At 34.1% G+C, this 19,249-nt stretch overlaps 1 protein-coding gene across 1 annotated transcript in view; it reads right to left on the bottom strand.

The window, feature by feature from the left end:
- Window positions 1–5,252: 5,252 nt before the first annotated feature.
- LOC103909816 (uncharacterized) overlaps window positions 5,253–19,249 on the bottom strand; it is a 38,015-nt gene continuing 24,018 nt past the window's right edge. Inside the window, exons 28-46 of the mRNA XM_073943208.1 lie at window positions 18,472–18,719; window positions 18,187–18,370; window positions 16,312–16,744; window positions 16,041–16,207; window positions 15,873–15,942; window positions 15,435–15,538; window positions 13,478–13,509; window positions 13,215–13,389; window positions 12,888–12,928; window positions 11,457–11,576; window positions 11,255–11,353; window positions 11,055–11,174; window positions 9,956–10,054; window positions 9,758–9,874; window positions 9,238–9,336; window positions 9,024–9,143; window positions 6,665–6,704; window positions 6,440–6,557; window positions 5,253–5,701 (exon numbers count right to left, since the gene is read on the bottom strand). Coding sequence (XP_073799309.1) covers window positions 5,509–5,701; window positions 6,440–6,557; window positions 6,665–6,704; window positions 9,024–9,143; window positions 9,238–9,336; window positions 9,758–9,874; window positions 9,956–10,054; window positions 11,055–11,174; window positions 11,255–11,353; window positions 11,457–11,576; window positions 12,888–12,928; window positions 13,215–13,389; window positions 13,478–13,509; window positions 15,435–15,538; window positions 15,873–15,942; window positions 16,041–16,207; window positions 16,312–16,744; window positions 18,187–18,370; window positions 18,472–18,719 — 2,579 coding nt within the window. The 3' untranslated portion in view covers window positions 5,253–5,508. The remainder of the gene's footprint in view (window positions 5,702–6,439; window positions 6,558–6,664; window positions 6,705–9,023; window positions 9,144–9,237; window positions 9,337–9,757; window positions 9,875–9,955; window positions 10,055–11,054; window positions 11,175–11,254; window positions 11,354–11,456; window positions 11,577–12,887; window positions 12,929–13,214; window positions 13,390–13,477; window positions 13,510–15,434; window positions 15,539–15,872; window positions 15,943–16,040; window positions 16,208–16,311; window positions 16,745–18,186; window positions 18,371–18,471; window positions 18,720–19,249) is intronic.

Below are 19,249 nucleotides of genomic sequence, written 5' to 3'. Positions count from 1 at the left end.
ATCTGTAACGTTTTTTTCATTTTTTTTTTCATTTTAAGCATTATAAACTCTAGATCAGTGGTTCTCAAACTGTGGTACGTGTACGCAGGCTTCCTTCTAGTGGTACGCGGAGGAATGAAATATGTCATGTACATGCTACACATGTTTCAAAACTAATCAAAAATGATGTATATAATATGCCAAATATGACATATAGTCTGTATTTCTGAGGAAATCTGCCACATTTTTTTAACTGTGCAGAGTTGTAGCTGCTTTACTGGGCCTACTGTATTTCAATACTGCTCATTTTGGTGGTACTTTGAGAGACAATTTCTTTCTGAGGTGGTACTTGAAGAAAGTTTGAGACCCACTGCTCTAGATGATGGATAATAAAGCATCAAGTGTCTTCTTTCCAAAGATACATGAACTGTGAATGTAGACCAATTCATTCAGCGACTCTTACTGTTTTAGTTTGGTAATGGAAGTGTCATTTTTGAGAAAATGCCCCTGACGGTGGGGGAAAGAAGGACACCGATATAGTCTAGGAAAACTTTTTACAGAAATCTTATTTAGGACATTACATAAATGTTTTCCTCTGTATATGGAAAAACAAATATTGAAGACAGAACATTTTTTTTCATGACTTCATAATGTGTAACATTTTTATTTTTAAGCATGAAACTTTACATTTTACTACAGTAAACCCAGTAAAGGAGTGTCTTCTTTCTAATAATACCTAATTTGTGTTTGTAGCTCACTGGGGTCAAGAACTGTAACTGTTTAAAGTTAGGTAGGTGTAAATGTCCAAAAGTTAGTGCTGGCTTATTTTTATTATTTTGTAATTATAAATTATTATTAAAACTATTATGTTTAAAAATGTTTTTGAGAAATATTTGGAAAAAAAAATGAAAGTTTCACAGAACAGCTAATAATTTTGCCTTACACTGTGTTTGTTGTGTGTGTGTGTGTGTGTGTGTGTCTATATATATATATACACACACACACATATATATAAATAAATATATATATATATATATATATATATATATATATATATATATATATATATATATATATWTATATATATATATATATATATATATATATATATATATATTTTTTTTTTTTTTTTAATTTATTTATTTTTTTTATTTATATATATATATATATATATATATATATATATATATATATATATATATATATATATATATATATATATATATATATATATATATAAATAAAGACAATGAAACTTTTAAGTTGATTAAATGTAACTGCAAATGTCATTTTATTAAATTGTGAATAAATCCAGAGCTCAGTTGCATGGACATTACAGATTACAGAGTTAATATCAAACCATTTCAAATTACACAAAGTTTTTAATAACTAAATTAAAGGGAGGTAAAGTCTTCGTTTCTTAAAATGTAATTTGAAAGTTTAAAGTGTTGATCAAACACACATAAAACACCTACAAAGTTTAACTTGGCATTTGTTAAAACATTTTAGTCTAATTAGTGCTTTCATTTAATCAGTAAACACAATGACATGTCTGGTTGTTGGAAATGTTTCCTGGACTAATAAATTATTTGAGATGTTTCTAACCTGCTTGTATGAACTGCAGGCCCGCCAGCAGGATAACCCATCTTAGCATCCACATCTGGGACATCCTGACCGTCCTCCAGAGCTAATGTGAGTTTACTGTCACCCCTCGTTCCTTTTATAGTGAATTAGAATTTTCTTTGGAACTAGAAGAATGTCCGAAGTTTGCAGAAAAACTGAATTTACTTCAGAGTAAACAAGGATGTGAGTGTTGACAATGGGGGTACTTTTTTCTACAGAACTTCCACAATATAATGCACTGGTAACTCCCTGAGTAAAATTCAGTAAAGCTCGATGATTCTACATGCAATTACTGATTTAGTTTGCCAATATTTTTCCTTCACCAATGAAAATATTTTAAATTATGTTTGACAATGCCAAATCTTGGCCTAAGCATGACCAATCAAAATTTTGGTTTCAAAACTAAGAAAAAAATCAACATATTGACTTACTTTACAATACTTGGAGATGACCACAATTAGTTTTGCCATTGCAATGTATTTACAAATTCCCAAATAACGTTAAAACCGTTTTACAATGACATTTACATTCTTCTTCACCAGTGTCAAAGTTTATAATTGGACGTTTAGCATAGAACATTTACCTCTTTAAAGGGCGTGGTCATATTGGGGTGATATAAACACACCCAGTTTTTTTTTCCAATTAAACAACATAAAAACGGTGGACCAATTGGAGAGGTTTTCAGATCGACCGCAACTTTATGTAGGAGTGCGGTCCCCCCGCCCACCGAATTGATCAACAGCTGCATATAAACATGTCCCGGTAGTCACGTGTATAATCTAATCAACAAGACAGGACGTGCACAAAGCAACCGGGAATAAAAGGTCTGTTCAGTTTGCTAGAATCATCAATCATCATCAAATGTGATCAAGAGTGAGTTTTACAAGTTTAAAATGTTTTAAAACAGCGCTTGTGTGTAATGAATTACAGCGATTTACTTCAGCTTTACTTCATCAGCACAGCCGCTTGTCCGAACAATTATAAAAGAAGACGTTTCAATCTTGGTTTGTGGATGTTAAGTCAGGTTATTTTGTACAATAACATAATAGATATCCATAGAGCAGTGGATATTAACCTGTATACTGTCACATTTGCGTGCAAAAAGAGTGCAAAGCTAAACTGGAGGTAATTTGGCCAGGACATGGAATTTTGATTTACCACAGAGAGTACCTTGGTTTCACATCTTATCCGAAAGACGGTGCTCATTGAGCAGTATAGTATCCCCTTCACTTTACTGGGGCATTAGGCATCAGGCCTATCAGCACTCATCTTTGCACATGTGAAATGGTACACTGTAAAAAATATATATTTTTCCTTTGCAGCTTGAACTAAGATGTTTAGGCAAAAATCTGAAGTGAATTGCAAAATGTGGTATTTATTTACTATTATTAAAATAATTACTATTATTTTCTATTTGTGCTTTACATTTTACTGGTTTATATGCATTGTTTTATTTGTTGAGGAATCTCATTGCAAACTTTATATATAAAAATATTTAAAATATATTCTATTTGTTTTTTTGCTTCAGATTCTAAGAGGCAAATAATAGGCAAATCATACTTTGGGCTTTATAAATAAATCATAAAGGTGAAAGAATTAGGTTTTTAGCTTCTTTTATTGCTGAATGCAATTTTTTGTTGGATGGACAAACATTTTGATGAACATTTTCTAAAATATTAACCGTTTCTGATAGCCTTTTAGTTTCTGTCTGTACACACTTTTCTATTGGTGCACAAATAATCGGTCACTTTAACAGGATTAAATCCATAATTTACAGTATGCTTTCTGGGCTCGCATACAACCAAAAGTCAGTGTTCAAACATTGTGATAAGGCAAGAAGACTGGATCAACCAGTTGGTCCACTTATGCATTGCTTTTCTATATAATTGTAAAACCCATATCCTGTTTTTTGTTTATTTTGCAAATAAACAGTACTTAGATGTCTGGTATTAGCAAAAAAAAGTACTGTAAATATGCAACATGTCCATTACAATTGTTATTATATTGTTTATTTCTTATTAAACCAATACATGTGTTTTTTTATGCATGTTTGTTTGTTTTTAATAGATTTTTTTCTTGATGAAATATGCTTGATTGTAATTCTTATTCATGTCAGATGCAAAAATCTTACATTTAAAAAAATCTTTTCTCTAATGAATAATCTTGCGCTATTAAATTAGCTCTTTTTTATTTAAAAGCAGATTAACATTTTTTTATTAATTCTAATATTCTTTTTTGCTCTATTGTTAAAGGTTAAGCATAAACATAACTAATTGGTGTGCAATAATAAGTTTGACATGTTTTGATGATCTTAATACTTAAATGCAACTTGCAGGCTCAGAAATACTGTAAATAGGGTCTTGTTTGGAAAAATACCCCTAAAATGACCAAACAAAATCTCACAAGTTTAAGAGACTGGGCAAAAATTTATGAATTACTAAACTATTATGCTTGTTATGTGTATATTTGAAAATATATCAGACTCAGACTCAGCTTTATTATCCCGTTAGGGAAACTAAAATTGCAACAAGGTACCATAACACAGGCGAAGTTCCATGTACACATTAAAAAAATTTTTACCACACAACATATCAGTAATACCTTGTCGTAAGTTCTTTTAAAAGCATAATTTACAAAGTTTGTTGCAATTGTTTAAATGGGACTGGTGCCTTCACACTTAAGTTCCTTTCTTCATAAGTCAAAAAGCCAGTATGCCCTACTGTACATTCAAGTGAATCTTATCACTTGACTGTTCCCTGGGTTTGAACTGAAATAGGGAAGCGATCTTTTAGTCATGCCGCTCCTCATCCTGGAATACTCTTCAGTCTGAACTAAATATGTCTGAGCTCATCCAAATCAAATCTTTTTGCTCTGTCTTTTTTAATAAACAACAACAGTTCATTTCTCAATGTATGTGTTTTTAACATATTGTAATGTAGTATAGCTGAACAACTAAACTATATTTTTAAATTATCTGAATTTTTTTATTTATTATTAATATTATTATTATCTTTTCATAAATCGTTTGTTGCGGACCTCTTGGCCAGGTCACCCTTGTATGAGATCCTGATCGCAATGTTTTTTTATCTGGTTAAATAAAGAAATAGGGGGGCTAATATTTCTCACTTCCGCTTTTTATTTTTCGAGACACTTCTATACAGCTTAAAGTGACATCTAAAGGCTTAACTGGGTTAGTTAAGTGAACTAGGCAGGTTAGGGTAATTAGGCAAGTTATTGTATAATGATGGTTTGTTTTGTCGACTATCGGAAAAAAAATTATCTTAAAGGGGCTAATAATTTTGTCCCAAAAATTGTTTTTAAAAAATTAATAACTGTTTTAGTTCTAGCCGAAGTAAAACAAATAAGACTTTTTTTCAGAAGAAAAAATATTATCAGACATACAGTGAAAATTTCCTTGCTCTGTTTAACATAATTTGGGAAAAACTTAAAAAAGAAAATCAAAAGGGGGCTAATAATTCTGACTTTAACTGTACATATATATATATATATATATATATATATATATATATATATATATATATATATATATATATATATATATATATATATATATATATAATAAAACAAAAAACAAAAAAAATTCACAGGGCTGGCGCTGAGAAGAAGAAAAATCGGAGGACAGTATCTGATGCTCTTTATTATGCTTTATTGGGATTTTAATTCATTTCATTGGAAGGAAAGAGGAAATACAGTATTATATCATGCATTAAAAAGAATGCCCCAGATTAAATCACAAGGAACAAAAATAATGGTGCAATATTTGGCAAAGTAGCCATTACTGCACATTAATACAGCAATCATTGACATTTTCAGGTGTATATTTTAAAACCTGTGCTTATTTGTTGCATCAGATGGCGTAATGCTCAGATCAGGACCGTTTCAATCCTAATCTTCTGGTCTTACGTTTTTATAGTCTTCACACATGACAGGAGTGCATGTGCACGTCTCTATGTACGTGTAGATCTGAGAGATCTGCAGGTCACCTTCACACACCAGTGTCACCTCTCGAGGGCTGGTGTTTTCCGCTTGGCAGCAGGAACAGCTGTTTGTCGTGTTTCTATTGGTCCACATGGAATACCTGTGCAGGTTTTTAATAAGACACAAGTCAGATAAAGGTAAAATAAAAAAAACAAAGTACTAATGCCATATAATCAAGATTTGTTTATTGAAAATCTTTTACCAACTGTTGTCAAATATTTAGAAAATATATTACTGTAAATAATCAATTATCTAACTTGTAATTAACCTACAGTAGCATGAAAGCAGCTAGTTTAATTGATCAGAATTCTTTAGGGCGTATTCACACTATGGGACGATAACCGATTTCAGGGTTTACCGCGGTTTGGAAAAGCCAAAGTATTAAAACCACAAACAAATATGATATACCATTCCTAAGTTATATGTAAAGTTTTTTTTTTTTAAGTTTTTTTTCATGTATTGTAAATAGATTTGTGTTTTTGAAACTAATAAAGATAGCAGAAGTCAATAATTAATTCAAACTATGTAGCCTGACATGTTTACTGTTCCAAAATACTATAAATGTTTCGTAAAATGAACCATATTGTGTTCAATGGAGAAAAAATGTGTAATTTTTTAATGAGACATAAAAAACTACTTATTTTAGAGCAGTAATCACAATACCGTGATATATGCCATAATGTTTTTATCTAAGGTTATCATACTGTCAGAAACATTTCACACATGGCATCCAAAACATGAATGCCTTGCTGTTGCAGTTACTAAAACTTTATAGTTCTGCTGATTCAAACTAAAAAGCAGAGTATGTTTGTGATCTACATGTGTTCAGTGCTCTCACATTGATTTGGAGTCGCAGTGACCAGCGCAGGATGTAATTTCGACATCTTCAGTGGAAGTGCAATTATTGACTTTCAGACGAGTAACGTTCTTCACAGGAGCGCAGTTACGAGTTTCACCTGAGAGAAAACAGAGACAGGTAAGACTGTGACTCTAATGAGGATTTCATAGTAAAGTTCTTATTCTTAGTCTGAAGATTTTATTATATAGGGGAAAAATATCTTACATATTGGGCAACATCCATCCTCATCAAACCGCTTTGTTCCCTTCAAAAACACGATTTAAGTATTGTCAATGAGTCAAATCTCTAAATTGATACAGAAATAGTTTTGCTAAACTTTTCTCAATTGTCCACTACACGGAATTGTGCAACCAAATGCTCAAACAGAATTAAAACTTCACCCCTAAAGAACTTTCACAAAAGGACAGCAGCTACTGCATTGATCAACCACTGCAGTATTTATTCATTTAAATTAGCTTGAATAAATTTTTCCATTTTAATTTGTTAGCATTTTATAAAATAAGTTTCAAGAGGAGTAAATGCTGGTAAAGGTGAGTCAAATATGTTTTATGTATGTCTCTGGCTGTTTGATTAACATTGACTGTAGTGTGGAGCCTACAAATAGGTAAGAAAAAAGTAATTGACTATGATAAAGTCTGTCCTTACTGACTGTAAAACCCAAAGTATGCTAGATGTTTTCATGCATACACTGAAAAAAGTGTTGCATACAGAACTGTTGCAAACAATTTATCTGTGTTGAATTTAAACAAACAAATTAAGTTTAATAATGTTCGACTAAATTTGTTTGTTTAAATTCAGCCCAAATAAATTGTTTACAACCACTTAACGTAAAAATATTTAGTAAATCCAAGGAATCATCATTAAATATTTTTTTTCAGTGTACATTACTCCACGCACAGTTTAATACACAACATTTTAAAGTAGTCTTGTCACAATAAAGAAATTTCCAACTTCAATACAATACATCTAAAATTATTGATGTTCAATACCATTTCCGATATCGGGGGAACAAATGCAGCAACATTAAAAGTATCCAAATGCAAAGTAAAAGTAAATCCCTAACTAAACCATATATGGCTTATATCATGTACATCAGCACTCCTTAAGCCAAAAAGAGTCTCATATTATTTTCTGATTAAAACAAAAGTGTTCAATCTATTATTCATTCATTTTCCTTCAGCTTAGTTCTTTTATACTGTAAATCTGGAGTCACCACAACGGAATGAACCGACAGCTTATCCTGAATATGTTTTATGCAGCGGATGCACTTCCAGCTGCAACTTGTTATTAGGAAACATCCATACACACTCATTCACACACACTACGGACAATTTAGCCTACCCAATTCAATATTATAGTGTATGTTTTTGGACTGTGTGGGAAACCGGAGCACATGGAGGAAACCCACGCCAACATGGGTAGAACATGCAGGCTCCAGACAGAAATGCCAACTGACCCAGTTGAGGCTTGAACCGGCGACCTTCTTGCTGTGAGGTGAACGTGCTACCCACTGAGCCACCGTGCAGCCCCTATACACAGTCCATCTCAATAAAACTTTGAATTCTATTTACCATAATGTTTTAACTATTCACTTTAAACTCAGAAATAAAGGTACGCGAGCTGTCACTGGGGTGGTACCTTTTCAAAAGGTACATATTTGTACTTAAAGGGTCCATATTGGTACCTCAAAAGGATATATTAGTACTCTTAAGATTTTAAGAGCAACACTTTTGTACTTTTTAGGTACTAATATCTACCCTTAAAGTATTAATAAGGACATTTAAGATATTAAGAAATTTGTACCTTTTAGAAAGGTACCACCCCAGTGACAGCTCCCATACCTTTATTTCTGAGAGTGTACAATAACATTTGTTTAAAAGTTCTCCATATTTACTGCTGAGGACTCTGACCTGACTTATATTTATTACAATTATTATTGTAATTTTAAATGTATTATTGTATTATTATATTATATCCAACTAGAACAGAATATTTGACAAACAAATCCTTAGCGTTTAGCCCTGTATTGACCTTATTCTAAAATGTGGAAGTGCGCCTGTTTTCGCGATTGTTTTAGAACTTCCGATTCAGTCGCCTATGGAAGAAATGACTAGGAATAATAAATGGCAGAAAACGGTCAAACTAGTTGCTCTACAAACAAAAGTTTGCTTGACTACACAGACCAAGTAGAAGAATATAATAAGAAAATATAAGGTTGCAACATCTAACAGCAAAACGAGCAGTTTTTAATGTCTAAAAATGAATGGAAGTGAATGAGACCGGAAGTCTCGAGCCAAAAACATTCAAATGGCAGCGCCCACTCGGTGAAGAATAAGGTCAATAAATGTAAAACTTCAATAATAATAATAATTATGATAATAATAATGCATTTTATTTCAAGGCACCTATCGTGACACTCAAGGTCACCGTACAAGACAGCAAAACAGTCAGTGATGGTCTTAAAATTTCTTAAATTTAACTTGATGAAACCTGCAGAGACCCTGGGAAAGCAAAACGCATATAAATACAAAGAGTGTTAACGTGTGCTGGAGATTCTACTTACTTCCACACAGTTGTCTTGATTAAAGGAAGGGCATTTTTTATAACTCTCCTTGATCGTGAACACGTCATTCCTTTTCAGACACGTGACATTCAAGCATGTGAAATTGTACCTCAGTCCTTCCTAAACAAAACGAAAGACAGACAGACTGCATGAAGAATAAAGAACAGAGCAGATTCTTTTTCTGAGGAACATTTGTAAATGTTTACAAATGTACCTGGAGGACATGTGTGGTTTTGTCTGGAGCATCATAAATACAGGCCACTTGTACACACGACCCACAGCACTCTCCATCTTTTTTCACATATTGAAAGCCCTGTGGAATAACACGTTTATAGTTTTAATAATCAGAGGTATGCTGAGAACATAATGTTCAGTATTGTACAGTATTGTATGTGTATGACAACTTTTTAAAAAGGGATTTGCACATGCTCAAACACCACCAACTTCACTTTAATATAAAAAAAAATGTGTATTTTTATTCACACGTTTTTTTTTAAGTGCCACTGTTAAAAAAAAATATTGATGTTCTGTAATTATGTGTGTTGTTGTGCTTATATATATATATATATATATATATATATATATATATATATATATATATATATATTTTTTTTTTTTTTTTTTTGCATAAATAAATATGAATATTTTTATGAAAAAGAGTATATTTAAGAGTAAAGTAAGTCATTATTAATCTACTGGTGTGACATTGAGTTAAAGCTTGAGGTTTTACTTACAGACGCACAGTCCTCTGAACTCTGAATACATTCCGTGCTGGTTATGTTCATCTCAAATGAGCCATTAATCTGATTGCAGGTAACAGTTTGACATTCATGTTCAATTTTTTCTTCATCCTAAACAAAACGACAGACAGATACATGAGGGTTAATGAGCTGTCTCAATGAAGAAAATATAGAGAGTGGTTTCCAATGTACCTTGAGAATATGTATGGTGTTGTTTGGTGATTGATAAATACAGGCCACTGGTTCACATGTTCCACAGCACTCGCCTTCTTTCGTCACATATTCAAACCCCTTGGAGTGGAAAAACAAGTTTATAGTGTACTCTAGTTTAATATTTCAGCAGCAGTGGATGTTAAGGATAAGGTTTTAATGTTCTTATTTACAAATAACTTTACAGTTGACTCAATCTTACATTACAGAGCATAAATCTAAGAAATGTTTGGGAATCTAAATATTATCCAATATAATCCTATTGGCTTGTTTCATCTAATCTAAATACTAAAGTACTTGAGGTGACTAAAGCTTGTACACATTGCCATTGTCGTGTCATCTTGTCACTTGTGTGCTCTGCCTGGGCTAAGATTGAACTCATGAAATTCCATGAATGTACAATTCTGCAAAAAGAATGGTGACCAAAGTCAGGATTTCTGTTAAATATGAAATTCAGTTTCATGTTGTTGTTTTTTCATGTCATCCCACTGAATAACCCCAGAACACTTGGAATACAAGTTCAGTTTCATGGGACTATTCTGAGATTGGTATCTTACCCCCCCAACCCCCCCCCCCCCCCCCCCCCCCCCCCCCAACCCCACCCCAAAATTGTCGACTGGGAAAACACCACCAACACCAGGGTAAGTAAGTACAGATGAAGAGTTCAGTTGCAAAATCTAAAAATGCCCTCAAAAATTACAATTTTCCCAGCCTTCTTTGTTTATGTTGAGATATTTCACTTTAAAGACCAGGAAAAGAACATATTCTTTGCTTTAATGTGATATTGCTGAACCTACACACAGGAGCCTGGTAAAAATGCTCATTTTAGAGGAAATTTTGTGACAGTTTTTGCATCTGAACTCTTCACATTTATTTCATTTTTAGAGTAAACTACTTCTTTAATTATGAACTATGACAAAAATAACTATGATTTAAATGAACTGTGTAGAACTGAATATCATATGTAATCACACAGTGCTTCATTGTGGCTTTGCAAACATCCTCAATAATTGGAAGACCTTAAAATAAGTAATAGCCAAAATTAGTGTGTGGTGTGTAGAGTTGAGGAGATCCTACTTACATACTCACAGACGTGCGCACTCGAGTACGGACACACTGTTTTGGTTTTCTCAATCAAATAAGAGCCATTTATTTCATGACAGGAAACAGTTTCACATGTAAAATTCTTCACATCTCCATCCTAACAAAAGACAGAGTACGTTAAGACTTTGACATATGATTAAATAAAAGAGAGGAGTTTGAAAATATTGTTAAACGTACATGAAGAATGTGTTTAGTGTTGTTCTCTCTATAATAAATGCAGCTCATTAGTTTACATGTTCCACAGCACTCTCCGTCTTGTTTCACATATTTAAACCCCTATGGGGAGAAAATTTGTTATTTAGAGCAGGAACTGTACTATTTACTGTATTTTCAAACCAGACAGCAGCACTCATGCAAACAGACCACAATGCAAACTTACTTTAGGGCACTTGTCATCAGGGCACACTTCAGGAAAACAATTCATTTGATATAGTTCAGTCGATGGGTCCAATTTACAGTTACATTCAACACAAGGCTCTACGTGGATTTTAGTCCCAGGCTAGAAAGAAGAAAAGATGGAACAAAGTGAAACTATATTTTCAATGTATTTACCTTATCTTGCAATGCCCAAAGTGTGGTTCTTTGACTTAAGATTCATTGGTTACTGTTACATGCACCCAAATAATTAGTTTGTAATCAGATTGATGGATCAATTGGATTAATAAAAACATTCACATAAATGCAGTTATGGAACCGATTGAACTTTTAGTTGAATTGGAAGTGGTGGATCATTCAATTTTTGATCCAATCTATCAGGAAGAAATGATCATTCCATCATCACTACTTTCTTCACTGTATTCAGACGTCTCTGGGACACATGCGCGGTGCAATGTTGACAAGCATTAGACTGCACGTTTTGATTGTTACCATAAATTGAAGTTTAAATTAGCCCTATAAATAATGTAATTAAAATTAAAAACAGTAGAAGTATTCATTTATTCATTTTCCTCTGGCTTAGTCCCTAATTTATCAGGGATCGCCACAGCGAAATGAACCACCAACTATACTGGAATATGTTTTACACAGGGGATGCCAGTATTTGGGAACACCCATACACACTCAAATTATGGCTAACTTTATCTATTAAATTCCCCTATGTCTTTGGACTGTGAGGGAAACCTGATCACCTGGAGGAAACCCACACAAACATGCAAACTCCACACAGAAATGCCGAACTGGCCCAGCCGGGACTCAAACCAGCGAACTTCTTGCTGTGAGGCGACAGATATAACCACTGCAAATGTTTATTATTACCATTTGATGAGTCTCTCCTTACAGTTTGATAGAGTGATTGGACCTGGAAGCCACTTTGCACTACGTCACACTTACAAGCGGACTGTATACTCTTAATTTTTTGTCAGATTCAAGCACAAACCACTTTGGCTAACAGCTTCTCTGACTGACTGTTTACACAGCACAAAAAGCGCATGCTTGAAGGCATGAACGCGTAACATGGAGCGGATATGCGGATCACAGTATATTATGTTAGCTTACCAATCAGAGCCTCTTGTGGGGGGGCTTTTTGGAGGAAATAGGAAATATGGCAATCGCTTTCATGTAAGCTATATGGCTTTATAAAATCAAAGCAAGATATATAAAAAATTATGTGATTTTTTGTTTACAAATGAAGCATGAAAACACATTGCTTTGCATCTTATTAAAACAACCAAGCCTTAAAAATACTTCACCACCCCTTTAAAATCAATGTGAAGTGAGATCACAATTAGGCTGCAATGACCAAGTCCACGTTAATATAAAAAGCAAAGTTAAATAGAATTGTTTTGTTTAACAAATTCATGTTTTTAATTACCTTACACTCTGTGTTGTTGAAGTCACACAGTTCTTTTAGCTCTGTAGAAGCAACACACACACACACACACACACACACACACACATTAAAGAGAGTCTCAGTAGATTCATGCCAAACAAACAACCTGAATGAAGTGCATAGAACAAATAGTGATAGCGCATCAGATTTGTGGACAGAAGTCTCCATTAGGGTGCACAATTATTTCAAATCCGACCCCACACTTTTCTCTTAAAGTGGGCACATGCTACAATCCACATCATGAAACAGAATGAGAGGAGGCTTCAGTCATATAACACACATAATTCTGAAGCAAACCCAGTTTCTTACTGCAAACTTGTCTGCTGCAGCATGGCTCTGATGGATCGGTGACATTGACCAGCATGAAGGGCTCAGTGCAGTTCACAGGAGGCAAATCGGGACACTTTTTGGGTTTACAGATCACTGACATCCTGGCTTTATCACAGACACAGTCCTCACAGTTGTGCGTATAATTCTTGTTAAACTGCAGCAAACAAAAAACAAAAATTGCATAATGGCACAGGGATGCTCTTTCAGGAAGTCACTATTGAACAGGTTTAAACCTTGTGTACCTCAATTGGTTCCCCAGATTGGTCCAAGCATCCTACAAGAAAAGACACATACATTCTTAGAATAAGCTATGGGATGCAGGTGCAAGTTATCTTTATATTTCTTTTTAGGGACTTGTTGAAGTTCCTAAACTTCCAAACACCTTTCCAATTCAACCAAGACTGCCAAATTCAGACTAGCCTAAAAGATATTAGACTAAGGGTTTCACTTATTCTTAGCACTTGCTTATTATTAACCATTCATTCATTCCTTAGTCTCTATTTCAGAGGTTGCCAGTACTCAACCCGGTACTGGGAAACACACATACACACTCATACTCTTCTGCCAATTTAGTCTATTCACCTACAGCGCATTTCCCAGTACTGGGTTACAGCTGGAAGGGCATCCGCTGCGTAAAACATATGCTGCATAAGTTGGCGGTTCATTCCACTGTGGCAACCTCTGATTAATAAAGGGACTAAGCTGGAAAGAAAACAAAAAAAAAACCTACAGGGCATGTCTTTGGACTGTGGGAGAAACCGGAGCACCCAGAGGAAACCCACGCCTACAAGGGAAGAACAGACTCCACACAGAAATGGCAACTGGCCCAGCCAGGGCTCGAACCAGCGACCTTCTTACTGTGAGGCGGCAGTGTTAACCACTGAGCCACCATGCCACCCTTATTATTGAACATCTCACATCTAAATTTCCAAACAGGATCAGCAACACGAGGTCACGACACCCCGCTCTTTCAAAGTGTAAAATCCCACAGTGCAGAGACACACATATGTTCAGTGTTAAATAAGCAAGAAATTCAAAGACACTGTAAATAATCTGATCCCAATTACATACCTCATATTAACATATGCAATGAACCATGCATAAAATGGTTGATTATTTGAGCGGATATTGAGAAGAAGATGTTTCATTCTTACTTTTTATATTCTGAAAAGTCCATTCAGGAAAAACAAAAAGATGCATAACACTACCCTGAAAAAAAATCCAGCTTAAACCAGCCTGAATTCTATGGTGGTCCAGTTTGGTTTGTATGGTTAGAGCTGCTGTAATGCTGGTCTAGCTGGTGGACCAACAAAATCATGCTGTTTGTAAGCTAATTTGAGCTGGTGTGGCTTAGCACCCACATTCCCCATACTAGGGACCAGCAAACTATCAACCAGCATACCATTCAGCTCCCAGCATATTTAATAAACCTTATACTGGTAAACGGCCAAGCTGACTTTTTAGCTGGGTTGTTTATGAAAAGCCAAGTGAAAAGGCTGTTAAACATGTAGACTCTAATCTGAGATGTAGACCAAATAATCTAGTTACACTACCTGACAAAAGTCTTGTCGTCGACCCCTATTGTTAGAGCAACAAATAATTACTTGACTTCTTGTTAATCATTTAAAAATGTAGCAGACGGTCAATTTTTCTGATGAATCATCTGTCGAATCATCAGCCTGAGATAAAGACATTTTTGCTGCCCGTAATATTATAAACAACAGGCGAGGGCAAATTCTTCAGCAAAATAGCGCTCCTTCTCATACTTCAGCCTCCACAGCAAAGTTCCTGAAAGCAAAGAAGGTCAAAGTGCTCCAGGATGGCCAGCCCACTCACCAGAGATGAACATTATTAAGCATGTCTGGGTTAAGATGGAGGAGGTTGAAGATGAATCCAAAGAATCTTGATGAACTCTGGGAGTCCTGCAAGATTGCTTTCTCTGCCATTCCAGAGGATTTTATTAATTAAATCAAGTGATTTGAGTCATTGCAGAGATGTATGGATGCAGTCCTTCAACCACATGGGAGTCGTACACAATATTCATTATTTTTCCACTTATTTTTCCTTCTGATACCAAATGATCAACTAGAAGTCAAGGTATTATTTGATGTTCCTAAAACTTGGATAGGCGACAAGATTTTTTATCCGTTAGTTCATATAAAGGGGTATGGTAATAAGACAGAGACTATGGCTTCTCACCGCAGGGTTGTGGCACACAGACTCCAGAATCCTTGGTGAAGAGTGTTGTGTTCTGACTACAGAAGCAGCCTTCTGTGGACACTGTAATGTTGCTCTCCATTTGTCTGCAAGCAAAGTTTTACAGTGTGTTACTTGCAATACATCAATTAACACATTAATATTGTAATCAGGGGATATTTTATTCCAGAGATGCTAATTCCAACTTTCTGCTAAGATTATATTTCTGTTAACAAATATTAAATGTCAGTGAGATCATACTGAACCTCAATGTTTTAGGTGAAAGTAAATCATATGTACGTTTGACTTGACATCCTATCTTAATGGGGTAATAATGAAAGCAAAAACATATCTTGGCCAAATAGTATGCCACTAATTAGTAAAGTGTTACCATATAGATTTCCCACAACCATATCAACTATTGAAGAAAAAAGGCCATACCTATCTCTACATGTTGGCGGTTCAAATGAACCACAAGGCAAGAACACCTTATCTTCTGAACATCCAATATCTGAAAAAGAAATGTATCTTTCAGAATATTTACTTGCTTTACTGATCTGATTTTTATATAACCTAAATGAAATCTATTTATTTTATTCATGAACTTACTGCATTGGCTTGTGTAGTTCCTCCAGTATATGCAGACCCCAAACATTGCACAAACGCTTGCGTAGCTCTGCAGACTAGCACACACTCCAGCAGGGTTATTACTGCTGTCATATTGACAGGCTGAAAAGAAGTTTTCAGGAGGCACGTGGGGATGGCACGCTTCAAACCTGAGAATGGTCACAATGCAGAAAGTTTACTAAAAGCAAATATCACTTTCAAGATGCAAAGTTTGTAGAGATTCCTTTAATTACAGCACACAGAAAGTACTGACGTGGTGTTAAGTAGGTAGCAGTCAGAGTGGGGTGACTCAATTGTAGGTGTAGCTGAAGGTCCAGCTGTAGGTGCAGCTGTAGGCGTAGCTGTAGGTTTAGCTGAAGGTCCAGGTGTAGGTGCAGCTGTAGGCGTAGCTGTAGGTGTAGCTGAAGGTCCAGCTGTAGGTGAAGCTGTATATGCATCTGTAGACATAGCTGTAGGTGCATCTGTATGCGTAGGTGTAGTTGTAGGTGCAGCTGTACGTGTAGCTTTAAGTGTAGCTATAGGTGTAGCTGTAGATGTAGGTGTAGCTGTAGGTGAAGCTCTAGGTGCAGCTGTAGGTAATGGAGTTGGTGGAGTGCAAACTGTAGTATTCCAGTTCTCTGCCATTCCTTTACAGTCTTTTGCCAAGGATCCGGGGCAGTCATCATTCTGGTTGTTGTTGCATGTTCCTTAGTAAGAATTATTTGGAACAGTTAATATTCATAGTGCTCAAGAACATTTACCATCATATTAACGTCCACATATTGTTTTTTCAAACACAATGCATTTTTTTTTCTAAAATGTCCATAAAATATTCTTTTACCTGATATGAACTAAACTATTTCACCTCAAAGATTTTTGGCAACACTTTATAATAACTACACACTATAAATCATTTATTAAGCATTAGCAAATAGTGTATTCATTATCTGTTAAGCATTAACTCTACATTAATAAACGTTAGTAAGCAGTCCATAACAGAAGCTACAAATGCTCTATTCTTGACTTATAAGCACCAATATAATGTGGTTAATAATTGTATTTTCATACTCTGTTAATGATTTATTTTTCATTACTAAATTAAGTATCAAATTATTTACAAACCGTTTGTATTTAAGAGTAGTTGAGGATTTTCAGGACCATTCAGAATGAGTTAGTAAATGATTAATAAACTATTGAAATCAACATTTATATGTCTTATTATTCAGGCATATACTAATAGTTAACTAATAAGTTAGTAAATGCTTTATTAACTCAACTTCATGCAGTTTTGTGACCTAATCTAAAGTGAGGACTACTCATGCTTTATAAATGCCTTATAAAAGAATATTAAAGGCTCAGTATCAAATGAACGATAATCTGCACAATCTTTCTAAAAAGTAAAATTACTGTAAAGTTTTAACATTGCAAAATAACAGGAGTGTCAAAATATGACATCCAACTGGATAAAACTACAACAATATAATAATTTAACATTATAATAGGATGTAATGTTTAAACCACAGTGATTCTATTTTAGAAAAGGTTGTAAAGATTTATTTTTCATTTGAAGTACAGTTTCATTTGTGTATCTTTAAATGAAGAGAAATTAATAATTTATTATTTTCCTGTTTAGAATTTAACTGAGCCTTTATTTGTCATTTATAAGGGATTTATAAAGCATGAATAGTCCTCACTTTAGATTAGGTCACAAAACTGCATGAAGTTGAGTTAATAAAGCATTTATTAACATATAGAGTAACTATTAATATATGCCTGAATAATAAGACATATAAATGTTGATTTCATTAGTTTATTAATCATTTACTAACTCATTCTGAATGATCCTAAAAACCCTCAACTACTCTTAAATACAAACAGTTTGTAAATATTTCGATACTTAATTTAGTAATGAAAAATAAATCATTAACTAAGTATAAAAATACAATCATTAAACACATTATATAGGTGCTTATAAGTCAAGAATGGAGCATTTGTAGCTGCAGTTATAAACTGCTTACTAACACTTATTAATGTAGAGTTAATGCTTAACAGATATTGAGTTCACTATTTGCTAATGCGTAATAAATTATTTATAGTGTGTAGTTATTATAAAGTGTTACCAGATTTTTTTTTTAGTGTGCTGACTTACCACATTGACCTTCTGTGTTTTTTCCGAAATACTGGAATGGCAGGTTGATGCTGAAGCCAGAGACTCCAAATAGTACATAGGCGTTGAGTTTTGGAATCTCTAGTAATAAGTTCAGGTCTGAGCTAATAACCCTCAGGCCATTATTAACATATGGTAGTGCTAGCATGTCATTACCTTCCAGAGCCTTATGAAAAACAGACAAGAACAAATGAAACATTTACAAGACAGTGAAGAGAAAAGACTTAAAAACATATTTGTTCAGTCCTGCTATACAGTAAATCTCACCTCTAGATTTGCTCCTCCAATTAGCATGTGACTCCTAAGTGTAATGTTTTGTTCGTTGTAAGACACAATAAGGGATCTGGGACAGGATGCGCTCTCAGCAGGGTCACAGTAGACTTTCTCAATGTAGATTGTTAAGTTGAATTTTGGGTTAATTTCCTTCATTAAAATATAAGTGCAGTTTCCTTGGTAAGTGTAATAGAGTCCATCAAATGTGATGTAATGGGAGTCACCCCAGCCTTGGCAAAAGCCTATGATTAGTAGAGGGTGTACAATAAAATAGGTTAGGGACTAATAATTATTAGATCCTTTTCCTTTTAAATAATAAAATGATTTTTTGCTAAAAAATTATAATAATTTAGTCATTTTAATGATGTCCCACGTGTATATGAGTTTCTTTGTTTCAGCAAAACATAACATGTATATTTTAATGGAAAAGTTAGATATGCTCATGCTCATGAATAGTGAATGCATCACAGTAAACTGTAAGTTCTTTATTTATACTAAGTTAAACTAGCATTTTGCATATTAAAGTTCTTATTTACACACACACAAGCTTTTTATTGCTTGAGAAGACTTAATTCATCCACTGGAGCACGGGTTACTTATGTTTTTTTGGTTTTGTTTGTTGGTTTTCACTTGTGTTTGATGAATTCAAAGAGACAGACACTTTTAATTAGTTTGTCTTCATCTCAAAAAAGAAAGTCTTATACATTTGGTACAGCCTGTACAGTAAAAGTGACAGCTGAAAAGAGGACATCAGTATATATTTCATTACTCT

Source organism: Danio rerio, chromosome 25 (genome assembly GCF_049306965.1).
Source record: "Danio rerio strain Tuebingen ecotype United States chromosome 25, GRCz12tu, whole genome shotgun sequence".
Taxonomy (NCBI): Eukaryota; Metazoa; Chordata; class Actinopteri; order Cypriniformes; family Danionidae; genus Danio; species Danio rerio.
This window is presented reverse-complemented; position numbering and strand designations above follow the sequence as displayed.